We start from the raw sequence: 17000 nt of genomic DNA on the forward strand, positions 1-17000 counted from the left end.
TTTCCCTCATTTCAGGGTTAATAAACTCAGAGTTTCTCTCATTTCAGGTTAATAAACTCAGAGTTTCCTCATTTCAGGGTTAATAAACTCAGAGTTTCTCTCATTTCAGGGTTAATAAACTCAGAGTTTGTCCTCATTTCAGGGTTAATAAACTCAGAGTTTGTCCTCATTTCAGGGTTAATAAACTCAGAGTTTCCCTCATTTCAGGGTTAATAAACTCAGAGTTTCCCTCATTTCAGGTTAATAAACTCAGAGTTTCCCTCATTTCAGGGTTAATAAACTCAGAGTTTCTCTCATTTCAGGTTAATAAACTCAGAGTTTCTCTCATTTAGGGTTAATAAACTCAGAGTTTCCCTCATTTTAGGGTTAATAAACTCAGAGTTTTCCTCATTTCAGGTTAATAAACTCAGAGTTTCTCTCATTTCAGGTTAATAAACTCAGAGTTTCCTTCATTTCAGGTTAATAAACTCAGAGTTTCCCTCATTTCAGGGTTAATAAACTCAGAGTTTGTCTCATTTCAGGTTAATAAACTCAGAGTTTGTCTCATTTCAGGTTAATAAACTCAGAGTTTCTCTCATTTCAGGTTAATAAACTCAGAGTTTCCCTCATTTTAGGGTTAATAAACTCAGAGTTTCCCTCATTTCAGGTTAATAAACTCAGAGTTTCTCTCATTTCAGGTTAATAAACTCAGAGTTTCCCTCATTTTAGGGTTAATAAACTCAGAGTTTCTCTCATTTCAGGTTAATAAACTCAGAGTTTCTCTCATTTCAGGTTAATAAACTCAGAGTTTCCTCATTTCAGGGTTAATAAACTCAGAGTTTCCCTCATTTTAGGGTTAATAAACTCAGAGTTTCCCTCATTTCAGGTTAATAAACTCAGAGTTTCTCTCATTTCAGGTTAATAAACTCAGAGTTTCCCTCATTTAGGGTTAATAAACTCAGAGTTTCTCTCATTTCAGGTTAATAAACTCAGAGTTTCTCTCATTTCAGGTTAATAAACTCAGAGTTTCTCTCATTTCAGGTTAATAAACTCAGAGTTTCCCTCATTTCAGGGTTAATAAACTCAGAGTTTCTCTCATTTCAGGTTAATAAACTCAGAGTTTCTCTCATTTCAGGTTAATAAACTCAGAGTTTCCCTCATTTTAGGGTTAATAAACTCAGAGTTTCTCTCATTTCAGGTTAATAAACTCAGAGTTTTCCTTCATTTCAGGGTTAATAAACTCAGAGTTTCTCTCATTTCAGGGTTAATAAACTCAGAGTTTCTCTCATTTCAGGGTTAATAAACTCAGAGTTTCTCTCATTTCAGGGTTAATAAACTCAGAGTTTCTCTCATTTCAGGTTAATAAACTCAGAGTTTCCCTCATTTCAGGGTTAATAAACTCAGAGTTTCTCTCATTTCAGGGTTAATAAACTCAGAGTTTCTCTCATTTCAGGGTTAATAAACTCAGAGTTTCTCTCATTTCAGGGTTAATAAACTCAGAGTTTCTCTCATTTCAGGGTTAATAAACTCAGAGTTTCCCCTCATTTCAGGTTAATAAACTCAGAGTTTCTCTTATTTCAGGTTAATAAACTCAGAGTTTCCCTCATTTTAGGGTTAATAAACTCAGAGTTTCCCTCATTTCAGGTTAATAAACTCAGAGTTTCCCTCATTTCAGGTTAATAAACTCAGAGTTTCTCTCATTTCAGGTTAATAAACTCAGAGTTTCTCTCATTTCAGGGTTAATAAACTCAGAGTTTCCCTCATTTAGGGTTAATAAACTCAGAGTTTCTCTTATTTCAGGTTAATAAACTCAGAGTTTCTCTTATTTCAGGTTAATAAACTCAGAGTTTCCCTCATTTTAGGGTTAATAAACTCAGAGTTTCCTCATTTCAGGTTAATAAACTCAGAGTTTCCCTCATTTCAGGTTAATAAACTCAGAGTTTCCCTCATTTCAGGTTAATAAACTCAGAGTTTCCCTCATTTCAGGTTAATAAACTCAGAGTTTCCCTCATTTTAGGGTTAATAAACTCAGAGTTTCCCTCATTTCAGGTTAATAAACTCAGAGTTTCCCTCATTTCAGGTTAATAAACTCAGAGTTTCCCTCATTTCAGGTTAATAAACTCAGAGTTTCCCTCATTTCAGGTTAATAAACTCAGAGTTTCTCTCATTTCAGGTTAATAAACTCAGAGTTTCTCTCATTTCAGGGTTAATAAACTCAGAGTTTCCCTCATTTTAGGGTTAATAAACTCAGAGTTTCCCTCATTTCAGGTTAATAAACTCAGAGTTTCTCTTATTTCAGGTTAATAAACTCAGAGTTTCCCTCATTTTAGGGTTAATAAACTCAGAGTTTCCCTCATTTCAGGTTAATAAACTCAGAGTTTCCCTCATTTCAGGTTAATAAACTCAGAGTTTCCCTCATTTCAGGTTAATAAACTCAGAGTTTCTCTCATTTCAGGTTAATAAACTCAGAGTTTCCCTCATTTCAGGTTAATAAACTCAGAGTTTCTCTCATTTTAGGGTTAATAAACTCAGAGTTTCCCTCATTTCAGGTTAATAAACTCAGAGTTTCCCTCATTTCAGGTTAATAAACTCAGAGTTTCCCTCATTTCAGGTTAATAAACTCAGAGTTTCCCTCATTTCAGGTTAATAAACTCAGAGTTTCCCTCATTTCAGGTTAATAAACTCAGAGTTTCTCTCATTTCAGGTTAATAAACTCAGAGTTTCCCTCATTTCAGGTTAATAAACTCAGAGTTTCCTCATTTCAGGTTAATAAACTCAGAGTTTCCCTCATTTCAGGGTTAATAAACTCAGAGTTTCTCTCATTTCAGGTTAATAAACTCAGAGTTTCTCTCATTTCAGGTTAATAAACTCAGAGTTTGTCTTATTTCAGGGTTAATAAACTCAGAGTTTCCCTCATTTTAGGGTTAATAAACTCAGAGTTTCTCTCATTTCAGGGTTAATAAACTCAGAGTTTCTCTCATTTCATGGTTAATAAACTCAGAGTTTGTCTTATTTCAGGTTAATAAACTCAGAGTTTGTCTTATTTCAGGTTAATAAACTCAGAGTTTCCCTCATTTCAGGTTAATAAACTCAGAGTTTCCCTCATTTCAGGTTAATAAACTCAGAGTTTCTCTCATTTCAGGTTAATAAACTCAGAGTTTCCCTCATTTCAGGTTAATAAACTCAGAGTTTCCCTCATTTCAGGTTAATAAACTCAGAGTTTCCCTCATTTCAGGGTTAATAAACTCAGAGTTTCTCTCATTTCAGGTTAATAAACTCAGAGTTTCTCTCATTTCAGGTTAATAAACTCAGAGTTTCTCTCATTTCAGGTTAATAAACTCAGAGTTTGTCTTATTTCAGGGTAATAAACTCAGAGTTTCCCTCATTTTAGGGTTAATAAACTCAGAGTTTCTCTCATTTCAGGTTAATAAACTCAGAGTTTCCCTCATTTCATGGTTAATAAACTCAGAGTTTCTCTTATTTCAGGTTAATAAACTCAGAGTTTCTCTCATTTCAGGTTAATAAACTCAGAGTTTCCCTCATTTCAGGTTAATAAACTCAGAGTTTCTCTTATTTCAGGGTTAATAAACTCAGAGTTTCTCTCATTTCAGGTTAATAAACTCAGAGTTTCCCTCATTTCAGGTTAATAAACTCAGAGTTTCCCTCATTTCAGGTTAATAAACTCAGAGTTTCTCTCATTTCAGGTTAATAAACTCAGAGTTTCTCTCATTTCAGGTTAATAAACTCAGAGTTTCCCTCATTTCAGGGTAAATAAACTCAGAGTTTCTCTCATTTCAGGGTTAATAAACTCAGAGTTTGTCTCATTTCAGGGTTAATAAACTCAGAGTTTCTCTCATTTCAGGTTAATAAACTCAGAGTTTCTCTCATTTCAGGTTAATAAACTCAGAGTTTCTCTCATTTCAGGTTAATAAACTCAGAGTTTCTCTCATTTCAGGTTAATAAACTCAGAGTTTGTCTTATTTCAGGGTAAATAAACTCAGAGTTTCTCTCATTTCAGGTTAATAAACTCAGAGTTTCTCTCATTTCAGGTTAATAAACTCAGAGTTTGTCTTATTTCAGGGTAAATAAACTCAGAGTTTCCCTCATTTCAGGGTTAATAAACTCAGAGTTTCTCTCATTTCAGGGTTAATAAACTCAGAGTTTCCCTCATTTCAGGGTTAATAAACTCAGAGTTTCTCTTATTTCAGGTTAATAAACTCAGAGTTTCTCTCATTTCAGGTTAATAAACTCAGAGTTTCCCTCATTTCAGGGTAAATAAACTCAGAGTTTCTCTCATTTCAGGGTTAATAAACTCAGAGTTTGTCTCATTTCAGGGTTAATAAACTCAGAGTTTCCCTCATTTCAGGGTTAATAAACTCAGAGTTTCTCTCATTTCAGGGTTAATAAACTCAGAGTTTCCCTCATTTCAGGGTTAATAAACTCAGAGTTTCTCTTATTTCAGGTTAATAAACTCAGAGTTTCTCTCATTTCAGGTTAATAAACTCAGAGTTTCTCTCATTTCAGGTTAATAAACTCAGAGTTTCCCTCATTTCAGGGTAAATAAACTCAGAGTTTCTCTCATTTCAGGGTTAATAAACTCAGAGTTTGTCTCATTTCAGGGTTAATAAACTCAGAGTTTCCCTCATTTCAGGGTTAATAAACTCAGAGTTTCCCTCATTTCAGGTTAATAAACTCAGAGTTTCCCTCATTTCAGGGTTAATAAACTCAGAGTTTCCCTCATTTCAGGTTAATAAACTCAGAGTTTCTCTCATTTCAGGTTAATAAACTCAGAGTTTCCCTCATTTCAGGTTAATAAACTCAGAGTTTCCCTCATTTCAGGTTAATAAACTCAGAGTTTCCCTCATTTCAGGTTAATAAACTCAGAGTTTCCCTCATTTCAGGTTAATAAACTCAGAGTTTCTCTCATTTCAGGTTAATAAACTCAGAGTTTCCCTCATTTCAGGGTTAATAAACTCAGAGTTTCTCTTATTTCAGGTTAATAAACTCAGTTTCCCTCATTTCAGGTTAATAAACTCAGAGTTTCCCTCATTTCAGGGTTAATAACTCAGAGTTTCTCTTATTTCAGGTTAATAAACTCAGAGTTTCTCTTATTTCAGGATTAATAAACTCAGAGTTTCTCTCATTTCAGGGTAAATAAACTCAGAGTTTCCCTCATTTCAGGTTAATAAACTCAGAGTTTCTCTCATTTCAGGTTAATAAACTCAGAGTTTCCCTCATTTCAGGGTTAATAAACTCAGAGTTTCTCTTATTTCAGGTTAATAAACTCAGAGTTTCTCTTATTTCAGGTTAATAAACTCAGAGTTTCTCTCATTTCAGGGTTAATAAACTCAGAGTTTCTCTTATTTCAGGTTAATAAACTCAGAGTTTCTCTCATTTCAGGGTTAATAAACTCAGAGTTTCTCTTATTTCAGGGTTAATAAACTCAGAGTTTCTCTCATTTCAGGTTAATAAACTCAGAGTTTCCCTCATTTCAGGTTAATAAACTCAGAGTTTCCCTCATTTCAGGTTAATAAACTCAGAGTTTCTCTCATTTCAGGGTTAATAAACTCAGAGTTTCCCTCATTTCAGGGTTAATAAACTCAGAGTTTCTCTCATTTCAGGGTTAATAAACTCAGAGTTTCCCTCATTTTAGGGTTAATAAACTCAGAGTTTCCCTCATTTCAGGTTAATAAACTCAGAGTTTCTCTTATTTCAGGTTAATAAACTCAGAGTTTCCCTCATTTCAGGTTAATAAACTCAGAGTTTCTCTCATTTCAGGTTAATAAACTCAGAGTTTCTCTCATTTCAGGGTTAATAAACTCAGAGTTTCCCTCATTTTAGGGTTAATAAACTCAGAGTTTCCCTCATTTCAGGTTAATAAACTCAGAGTTTCCCTCATTTCAGGTTAATAAACTCAGAGTTTCCCTCATTTCAGGTTAATAAACTCAGAGTTTCTCTCATTTCAGGGTTAATAAACTCAGAGTTTCCCTCATTTCAGGGTTAATAAACTCAGAGTTTCTCTCATTTCAGGGTTAATAAACTCAGAGTTTCCCTCATTTTAGGGTTAATAAACTCAGAGTTTCCCTCATTTCAGGTTAATAAACTCAGAGTTTCTCTTATTTCAGGTTAATAAACTCAGAGTTTCCTCATTTCAGGTTAATAAACTCAGAGTTTCTCTCATTTCAGGTTAATAAACTCAGAGTTTCTCTCATTTCAGGGTTAATAAACTCAGAGTTTCCCTCATTTTAGGGTTAATAAACTCAGAGTTTCCCTCATTTCAGGTTAATAAACTCAGAGTTTCTCTTATTTCAGGTTAATAAACTCAGAGTTTCCCTCATTTTAGGGTTAATAAACTCAGAGTTTCCCTCATTTCAGGTTAATAAACTCAGAGTTTCCCTCATTTCAGGTTAATAAACTCAGAGTTTCCCTCATTTCAGGTTAATAAACTCAGAGTTTCCCTCATTTCAGGTTAATAAACTCAGAGTTTCCCTCATTTCAGGTTAATAAACTCAGAGTTTCTCTTATTTCAGGTTAATAAACTCAGAGTTTCTCTCATTTCAGGTTAATAAACTCAGAGTTTCTCTCATTTTAGGGTTAATAAACTCAGAGTTTCCCTCATTTCAGGTTAATAAACTCAGAGTTTCTCTTATTTCAGGTTAATAAACTCAGAGTTTCCCTCATTTCAGGTTAATAAACTCAGAGTTTCCCTCTTTTCAGGTTAATAAACTCAGAGTTTCCCTCATTTTAGGGTTAATAAACTCAGAGTTTCTCTTATTTCAGGTTAATAAACTCAGAGTTTCCCTCATTTCAGGGTTAATAAACTCAGAGTTTCTCTCATTTCAGGGTTAATACACTCAGAGTTTCTCTCATTTCAGGTTAATAAACTCAGAGTTTCTCTCATTTCAGGTTAATAAACTCAGAGTTTCTCTCATTTTAGGGTTAATAAACTCAGAGTTTCCCTCATTTCAGGTTAATAAACTCAGAGTTTCTCTCATTTCAGGGTTAATAAACTCAGAGTTTCCCTCATTTCAGGTTAATAAACTCAGAGTTTCCCTCATTTCAGGTTAATAAACTCAGAGTTTCCCTCATTTCAGGTTAATAAACTCAGAGTTTCCCTCATTTCAGGTTAATAAACTCAGAGTTTCCCTCATTTCAGGGTTAATAAACTCAGAGTTTCTCTCATTTCAGGGTTAATAAACTCAGAGTTTCTCTTATTTCAGGTTAATAAACTCAGAGTTTCCCTCATTTCAGGGTTAATAAACTCAGAGTTTCCCTCATTTCAGGGTTAATAAACTCAGAGTTTCCCTCATTTCAGGGTTAATAAACTCAGAGTTTCTCTCATTTCAGGGTTAATAAACTCAGAGTTTCTCTCATTTCAGGTTAATAAACTCAGAGTTTCCCTCATTTCAGGTTAATAAACTCAGAGTTTCTCTTATTTCAGGTTAATAAACTCAGAGTTTCCCTCATTTCAGGGTTAATAAACTCAGAGTTTCTCTTATTTCAGGTTAATAAACTCAGAGTTTCTCTTATTTCAGGTTAATAAACTCAGAGTTTCTCTCATTTCAGGGTAATAAACTCAGAGTTTCCCTCATTTCAGGTTAATAAACTCAGAGTTTCCCTCATTTCAGGTTAATAAACTCAGAGTTTCCCTCATTTCAGGGTTAATAAACTCAGAGTTTCTCTCATTTCAGGGTTAATAAACTCAGAGTTTCTCTTATTTCAGGTTAATAAACTCAGAGTTTCCCTCATTTCAGGGTTAATAAACTCAGAGTTTCCCTCATTTCAGGGTTAATAAACTCAGAGTTTCCCTCATTTCAGGTTAATAAACTCAGAGTTTCTCTCATTTCAGGGTTAATAAACTCAGAGTTTCTCTCATTTCAGGTTAATAAACTCAGAGTTTCCCTCATTTCAGGTTAATAAACTCAGAGTTTCTCTTATTTCAGGTTAATAAACTCAGAGTTTCCCTCATTTCAGGGTTAATAAACTCAGAGTTTCTCTTATTTCAGGTTAATAAACTCAGAGTTTCTCTTATTTCAGGTTAATAAACTCAGAGTTTCTCTCATTTCAGGTTAATAAACTCAGAGTTTCCCTCATTTCAGGGTTAATAAACTCAGAGTTTCTCTTATTTCAGGTTAATAAACTCAGAGTTTCTCTTATTTCAGGTTAATAAACTCAGAGTTTCTCTCATTTCAGGGTTAATAAACTCAGAGTTTCTCTTATTTCAGGTTAATAAACTCAGAGTTTCTCTCATTTCAGGGTTAATAAACTCAGAGTTTCTCTTATTTCAGGGTTAATAAACTCAGAGTTTCTCTCATTTCAGGTTAATAAACTCAGAGTTTCCCTCATTTCAGGTTAATAAACTCAGAGTTTCCCTCATTTCAGGTTAATAAACTCAGAGTTTCTCTCATTTCAGGGTTAATAAACTCAGAGTTTCCCTCATTTCAGGGTTAATAAACTCAGAGTTTCTCTCATTTCAGGGTTAATAAACTCAGAGTTTCCCTCATTTTAGGGTTAATAAACTCAGAGTTTCCCTCATTTCAGGTTAATAAACTCAGAGTTTCTCTTATTTCAGGTTAATAAACTCAGAGTTTCCCTCATTTCAGGTTAATAAACTCAGAGTTTCTCTCATTTCAGGTTAATAAACTCAGAGTTTCTCTCATTTCAGGGTTAATAAACTCAGAGTTTCCCTCATTTTAGGGTTAATAAACTCAGAGTTTCCCTCATTTCAGGTTAATAAACTCAGAGTTTCCCTCATTTCAGGTTAATAAACTCAGAGTTTCCCTCATTTCAGGTTAATAAACTCAGAGTTTCTCTCATTTCAGGGTTAATAAACTCAGAGTTTCCCTCATTTCAGGGTTAATAAACTCAGAGTTTCTCTCATTTCAGGGTTAATAAACTCAGAGTTTCCCTCATTTTAGGGTTAATAAACTCAGAGTTTCCCTCATTTCAGGTTAATAAACTCAGAGTTTCTCTTATTTCAGGTTAATAAACTCAGAGTTTCCCTCATTTCAGGTTAATAAACTCAGAGTTTCTCTCATTTCAGGTTAATAAACTCAGAGTTTCTCTCATTTCAGGGTTAATAAACTCAGAGTTTCCCTCATTTTAGGGTTAATAAACTCAGAGTTTCCCTCATTTCAGGTTAATAAACTCAGAGTTTCTCTTATTTCAGGTTAATAAACTCAGAGTTTCCCTCATTTTAGGGTTAATAAACTCAGAGTTTCCCTCATTTCAGGTTAATAAACTCAGAGTTTCCCTCATTTCAGGTTAATAAACTCAGAGTTTCCCTCATTTCAGGTTAATAAACTCAGAGTTTCCCTCATTTCAGGTTAATAAACTCAGAGTTTCCCTCATTTCAGGTTAATAAACTCAGAGTTTCTCTTATTTCAGGTTAATAAACTCAGAGTTTCTCTCATTTCAGGTTAATAAACTCAGAGTTTCTCTCATTTTAGGGTTAATAAACTCAGAGTTTCCCTCATTTCAGGTTAATAAACTCAGAGTTTCTCTTATTTCAGGTTAATAAACTCAGAGTTTCCCTCATTTCAGGTTAATAAACTCAGAGTTTCCCTCTTTTCAGGTTAATAAACTCAGAGTTTCCCTCATTTTAGGGTTAATAAACTCAGAGTTTCTCTTATTTCAGGTTAATAAACTCAGAGTTTCCCTCATTTCAGGGTTAATAAACTCAGAGTTTCTCTCATTTCAGGGTTAATACACTCAGAGTTTCTCTCATTTCAGGTTAATAAACTCAGAGTTTCTCTCATTTCAGGTTAATAAACTCAGAGTTTCTCTCATTTTAGGGTTAATAAACTCAGAGTTTCCCTCATTTCAGGTTAATAAACTCAGAGTTTCTCTCATTTCAGGGTTAATAAACTCAGAGTTTCCCTCATTTCAGGTTAATAAACTCAGAGTTTCCCTCATTTCAGGTTAATAAACTCAGAGTTTCCCTCATTTCAGGTTAATAAACTCAGAGTTTCCCTCATTTCAGGTTAATAAACTCAGAGTTTCCCTCATTTCAGGGTTAATAAACTCAGAGTTTCTCTCATTTCAGGGTTAATAAACTCAGAGTTTCTCTTATTTCAGGTTAATAAACTCAGAGTTTCCCTCATTTCAGGGTTAATAAACTCAGAGTTTCCCTCATTTCAGGGTTAATAAACTCAGAGTTTCCCTCATTTCAGGGTTAATAAACTCAGAGTTTCTCTCATTTCAGGGTTAATAAACTCAGAGTTTCTCTCATTTCAGGTTAATAAACTCAGAGTTTCCCTCATTTCAGGTTAATAAACTCAGAGTTTCTCTTATTTCAGGTTAATAAACTCAGAGTTTCCCTCATTTTAGGGTTAATAAACTCAGAGTTTCCCTCATTTCAGGTTAATAAACTCAGAGTTTCCCTCATTTCAGGTTAATAAACTCAAAGTTTCCCTCATTTCAGGTTAATAAACTCAGAGTTTCTCTCATTTCAGGTTAATAAACTCAGAGTTTCTCTCATTTCAGGGTTAATAAACTCAGAGTTTCCCTCATTTTAGGGTTAATAAACTCAGAGTTTCCCTCATTTCAGGTTAATAAACTCAGAGTTTCTCTTATTTCAGGTTAATAAACTCAGAGTTTCCCTCATTTCATGGTTAATAAACTCAGAGTTTCCCTCATTTTAGGGTTAATAAACTCAGAGTTTCCCTCATTTCAGGGTTAATAAACTCAGAGTTTCCCTCATTTCAGGTTAATAAACTCAGAGTTTCCCTCATTTCAGGTTAATAAACTCAGAGTTTCCCTCATTTCAGGGTTAATAAACTCAGAGTTTCCCTCATTTCAGGTTAATAAACTCAGAGTTTCCCTCATTTCAGGTTAATAAACTCAGAGTTTCCCTCATTTCAGGTTAATAAACTCAGAGTTTCCCTCATTTCAGGGTTAATAAACTCAGAGTTTCCCTCATTTCAGGGTTAATAAACTCAGAGTTTCCCTCATTTCAGGTTAATAAACTCAGAGTTTCTCTCATTTCAGGTTAATAAACTCAGAGTTTCCCTCATTTCAGGGTTAATAAACTCAGAGTTTCCCTCATTTCAGGTTAATAAACTCAGAGTTTCTCTCATTTTAGGGTTAATAAACTCAGAGTTTCCCTCATTTCAGGTTAATAAACTCAGAGTTTCCCTCATTTCAGGTTAATAAACTCAGAGTTTCCCTCATTTCAGGTTAATAAACTCAGAGTTTCCCTCATTTTAGGGTTAATAAACTCAGAGTTTCCCTCATTTCAGGTTAATAAACTCAGAGTTTCCCTCATTTCAGGTTAATAAACTCAGAGTTTCCCTCATTTCAGGTTAATAAACTCAGAGTTTCTCTCATTTCAGGGTTAATAAACTCAGAGTTTCCCTCATTTCAGGGTTAATAAACTCAGAGTTTCCCTCATTTCAGGTTAATAAACTCAGAGTTTCTCTTATTTCAGGTTAATAAACTCAGAGTTTCCCTCATTTCAGGTTAATAAACTCAGAGTTTCTCTCATTTCAGGTTAATAAACTCAGAGTTTCTCTCATTTCAGGGTTAATAAACTCAGAGTTTCCCTCATTTTAGGGTTAATAAACTCAGAGTTTCCCTCATTTCAGGTTAATAAACTCAGAGTTTCCCTCATTTCAGGTTAATAAACTCAGAGTTTCCCTCATTTCAGGTTAATAAACTCAGAGTTTCTCTCATTTCAGGGTTAATAAACTCAGAGTTTCCCTCATTTCAGGGTTAATAAACTCAGAGTTTCTCTCATTTCAGGGTTAATAAACTCAGAGTTTCCCTCATTTTAGGGTTAATAAACTCAGAGTTTCCCTCATTTCAGGTTAATAAACTCAGAGTTTCTCTTATTTCAGGTTAATAAACTCAGAGTTTCCCTCATTTCAGGTTAATAAACTCAGAGTTTCTCTCATTTCAGGTTAATAAACTCAGAGTTTCTCTCATTTCAGGGTTAATAAACTCAGAGTTTCCCTCATTTTAGGGTTAATAAACTCAGAGTTTCCCTCATTTCAGGTTAATAAACTCAGAGTTTCTCTTATTTCAGGTTAATAAACTCAGAGTTTCCCTCATTTTAGGGTTAATAAACTCAGAGTTTCCCTCATTTCAGGTTAATAAACTCAGAGTTTCCCTCATTTCAGGTTAATAAACTCAGAGTTTCCCTCATTTCAGGTTAATAAACTCAGAGTTTCCCTCATTTCAGGTTAATAAACTCAGAGTTTCCCTCATTTCAGGTTAATAAACTCAGAGTTTCTCTTATTTCAGGTTAATAAACTCAGAGTTTCTCTCATTTCAGGTTAATAAACTCAGAGTTTCTCTCATTTTAGGGTTAATAAACTCAGAGTTTCCCTCATTTCAGGTTAATAAACTCAGAGTTTCTCTTATTTCAGGTTAATAAACTCAGAGTTTCCCTCATTTCAGGTTAATAAACTCAGAGTTTCCCTCTTTTCAGGTTAATAAACTCAGAGTTTCCCTCATTTTAGGGTTAATAAACTCAGAGTTTCTCTTATTTCAGGTTAATAAACTCAGAGTTTCCCTCATTTCAGGGTTAATAAACTCAGAGTTTCTCTCATTTCAGGGTTAATACACTCAGAGTTTCTCTCATTTCAGGTTAATAAACTCAGAGTTTCTCTCATTTCAGGTTAATAAACTCAGAGTTTCTCTCATTTTAGGGTTAATAAACTCAGAGTTTCCCTCATTTCAGGTTAATAAACTCAGAGTTTCTCTCATTTCAGGGTTAATAAACTCAGAGTTTCCCTCATTTCAGGTTAATAAACTCAGAGTTTCCCTCATTTCAGGTTAATAAACTCAGAGTTTCCCTCATTTCAGGTTAATAAACTCAGAGTTTCCCTCATTTCAGGTTAATAAACTCAGAGTTTCCCTCATTTCAGGGTTAATAAACTCAGAGTTTCTCTCATTTCAGGGTTAATAAACTCAGAGTTTCTCTTATTTCAGGTTAATAAACTCAGAGTTTCCCTCATTTCAGGGTTAATAAACTCAGAGTTTCCCTCATTTCAGGTTAATAAACTCAGAGTTTCCCTCATTTCAGGTTAATAAACTCAAAGTTTCCCTCATTTCAGGTTAATAAACTCAGAGTTTCTCTCATTTCAGGTTAATAAACTCAGAGTTTCTCTCATTTCAGGGTTAATAAACTCAGAGTTTCCCTCATTTTAGGGTTAATAAACTCAGAGTTTCCCTCATTTCAGGTTAATAAACTCAGAGTTTCTCTTATTTCAGGTTAATAAACTCAGAGTTTCCCTCATTTCAGGGTTAATAAACTCAGAGTTTCTCTCATTTCAGGTTAATAAACTCAGAGTTTCCCTCATTTTAGGGTTAATAAACTCAGAGTTTCCCTCATTTCAGGGTTAATAAACTCAGAGTTTCCCTCATTTCAGGTTAATAAACTCAGAGTTTCCCTCATTTCAGGTTAATAAACTCAGAGTTTCCCTCATTTCAGGTTAATAAACTCAGAGTTTCCCTCATTTCAGGGTTAATAAACTCAGAGTTTCCCTCATTTCAGGTTAATAAACTCAGAGTTTCCCTCATTTCAGGTTAATAAACTCAGAGTTTCCCTCATTTCAGGTTAATAAACTCAGAGTTTCCCTCATTTCAGGGTTAATAAACTCAGAGTTTCCCTCATTTCAGGGTTAATAAACTCAGAGTTTCCCTCATTTCAGGTTAATAAACTCAGAGTTTCTCTCATTTCAGGTTAATAAACTCAGAGTTTCCCTCATTTCAGGGTTAATAAACTCAGAGTTTCCCTCATTTCAGGTTAATAAACTCAGAGTTTCTCTCATTTTAGGGTTAATAAACTCAGAGTTTCCCTCATTTCAGGTTAATAAACTCAGAGTTTCCCTCATTTCAGGTTAATAAACTCAGAGTTTCCCTCATTTCAGGTTAATAAACTCAGAGTTTCCCTCATTTTAGGGTTAATAAACTCAGAGTTTCCCTCATTTCAGGTTAATAAACTCAGAGTTTCCCTCATTTTAGGGTTAATAAACTCAGAGTTTCCCTCATTTCAGGTTAATAAACTCAGAGTTTCCCTCATTTCAGGTTAATAAACTCAGAGTTTCTCTTATTTCAGGTTAATAAACTCAGAGTTTCCCTCATTTTAGGGTTAATAAACTCAGAGTTTCCCTCATTTCAGGTTAATAAACTCAGAGTTTCCCTCATTTCAGGTTAATAAACTCAGAGTTTCCCTCATTTCAGGTTAATAAACTCAGAGTTTCCCTCATTTCAGGTTAATAAACTCAGAGTTTGTCTTATTTCAGGGTAAATAAACTCAGAGTTTCTCTCATTTCAGGTTAATAAACTCAGAGTTTGTCTTATTTCAGGTTAATAAACTCAGAGTTTCTCTTATTTCAGGGTTAATAAACTCAGAGTTTCCCTCATTTCAGGTTAATAAACTCAGAGTTTCCCTCATTTTAGGGTTAATAAACTCAGAGTTTCCCTCATTTCAGGTTAATAAACTCAGAGTTTCCCTCATTTCAGGTTAATAAACTCAGAGTTTCCCTCATTTCAGGTTAATAAACTCAGAGTTTCTCTCATTTCAGGTTAATAAACTCAGAGTTTCTCTCATTTCAGGTTAATAAACTCAGAGTTTCTCTCATTTCAGGTTAATAAACTCAGAGTTTGTCTTATTTCAGGGTAAATAAACTCAGAGTTTCTCTCATTTCAGGTTAATAAACTCAGAGTTTTCACTAAACCTGCTTTGTGAAACGGACCTCTGTTCTGTTCTGTTCTGATCGACTGATTGTAGAATTCAGTTAAAGGAATAAAACAGAAACTTTTCATCTTTTTCCGTTTTAATTTTCAGAATTTAAAACCTTTGATCGGATGTGCTGCAGATTATTTATCCTTCCCAGCATGCACTGCAGCCACGCTTCAGAAGAAATGTGCTTTTTTCTAAAAGTTTCAGAATATTTTCAGAACACATAACAACACTTGATGTGATCAGTTTGATGATTGATGAGATGATGAAGCTTTTTACTGATCAATAATCAATAAATCTGCACAGATTCAGGAACCAAAGTGACAATCGAGTCGTTACTTTAGTGATAAAAAAACATTTAAACTCATTTTACTTTTTAACTTAAATCCAAATAAAACCAATAAACTCCTTCATCCCCTAAATCAGTATTAAAAACTCCTTCGGACGTATTAAAAAGGGCAAAAATAAAGACTTTTAATCACATCTGGGAGGCCAAAAGCACCGAGGCAGATGTTTATGAAGCCATTTTCAGCTTCAGCCTGACCTCTCTTCACTGAATGCAACAAACTGAATGCTTTCTGAGTTCCTCCCTGAAAGCCTTCCCATGTTTCCCATGTTTTGGCTGCTTCTCCTTGGTATAAAACAGAATAATAAAGTTCAGTCTCACCTCTTTCTGCTGCTCAGACACTCGTCTTCCATCCTTCAGGCTCCAAACTAACGTCTCTTTGTGCTTCTGCAGGAAAAAATTCAAACCAGCTGCAAATGTTCTCCTGGTCAACTCAAACTAAACACTCAGCTGCTTCCTGTCGGCTCTGTCAAAGTAAAAGCTGATCTGATGTCCACCTTGGGTTTGAGGTTATGGAGCACTGAAACAGCCATAATCTGAAATGAACACAGAATATCTAAATACATTTATGGCTAAATAAATAAGTTTATATGATTATAAACGCTTTTTAAATTAAATGGACAAAAAATGTGCAAAAATAATCAAATAAAATGTGAAAGAAATCATTCTGAACTGCATTAATTTAAGTTTCTGTTTAATTTGTTATTTTAATTAGAATATATTTAATTTCTTTCTTGGTTTTTTTGGTACTTCTGTATTTTTTTCTTTTATTTCTCCTTTACATTGTTTTCATCTATTTTATACCCTCCAAATTATCCAAAGAGTGACATGTTCTATTGTGCTCTATTTTGTTGTTCTTGTGGTTGTTTTACTTTCTTTACTTTGTATATTGATCTTATTTTAAAGCACTTTGAGCTACATTTTATGCATGAAAGGTGCTATATAAATAAATTTATTATTAAAGAGTCTGAAACCCCACATTTGCATGATGAGGCAGGAATAAATTAAATAAAATGCAAAGAGGAAATAACAGAGAATGAATAAAATGAAATACAAAAATTAGCTTAAATCTAAGGATGTAGGATGAAATTGAAACAGAATAAATAAATGATTATGAAGCAATAAATAGATCAATACAAAGTAAATATGGAGCAGCTGGATGTTCTTTCATTATGTTTAGTACAAAATGAAGCAAATCTGTTGATAATGACAGATAATAATAATCTGATCAATAACTCCTCACAGTTCTGAATCTGCTTTTATTCTGAAAGGTGCTGCTTGGCTTCCTGTGGTGATGATGTGAAACCTGGTTTTAGAGTCAGTTCCTTCGAGTCAGTTCCTGTGGCACGCACACACACGCACGCACGCACACGCACACACACACACACACACACAGGAAGTTCACTCCATTACACATTAAGAGGACAGGGGAGTCCGTTTCCATAGCAACAAGCCAAACTTTAAGACGTCTGTGTTTGAGTTGATGTTCAGCTGAGAGAACAGAAAACTCTCCGAGTAAAACTTAAATAAACTAAACAAAATGCTTTGGTTTCAGAAGATGAACTGAAACTAAACGAATGTCTCAGTGCTGAGCGTAAGTATGTGGACGCTTATTCAGCATGAAATACTTTATATATATATTATATAATGCTACATCCAATTCATTACTATATAATGGAATGCACCATTTTTTATGAGATAAGGTTCCATGTTATTTTTTACTACATAATGTTCCGTACATTTTCACAATATAACATTCTGTGCCATATTTTACTATATAACGTGCACCATATTTTACTGTATAACGTGCACCATATTTTACTATATAACGTGCACCATATTTTACTGTATAACGTGCACCATATTTTACTATATAACGTGCACCATATTTTACTATATAACGTGCACCATATTTTACTATATAACGTGCACCATATTTTACTGTATAACGTGCACCATATTTTACTATATAACGTGCACCATATT

The 17000-nt window shown here is 34.0% G+C and overlaps 1 protein-coding gene across 1 annotated transcript in view; it reads right to left on the minus strand.

Annotated features, from left to right (window-relative positions):
• The window catches only part of LOC142382696 (uncharacterized), an 85240-nt gene extending 69825 nt beyond the window's left edge, over positions 1–15415 (minus strand). Inside the window, exon 1 of the mRNA XM_075468818.1 lies at positions 15336–15415. Within this exon, the coding sequence (XP_075324933.1) occupies positions 15336–15367 (32 nt within the window). The 5' untranslated portion in view covers positions 15368–15415. The remainder of the gene's footprint in view (positions 1–15335) is intronic.
• Positions 15416–17000: the final 1585 nt, after the last annotated feature.

Source organism: Odontesthes bonariensis, chromosome 6 (assembly GCF_027942865.1).
Source record: "Odontesthes bonariensis isolate fOdoBon6 chromosome 6, fOdoBon6.hap1, whole genome shotgun sequence".
In the NCBI taxonomy this organism is placed as follows: Eukaryota; Metazoa; Chordata; class Actinopteri; order Atheriniformes; family Atherinopsidae; genus Odontesthes; species Odontesthes bonariensis.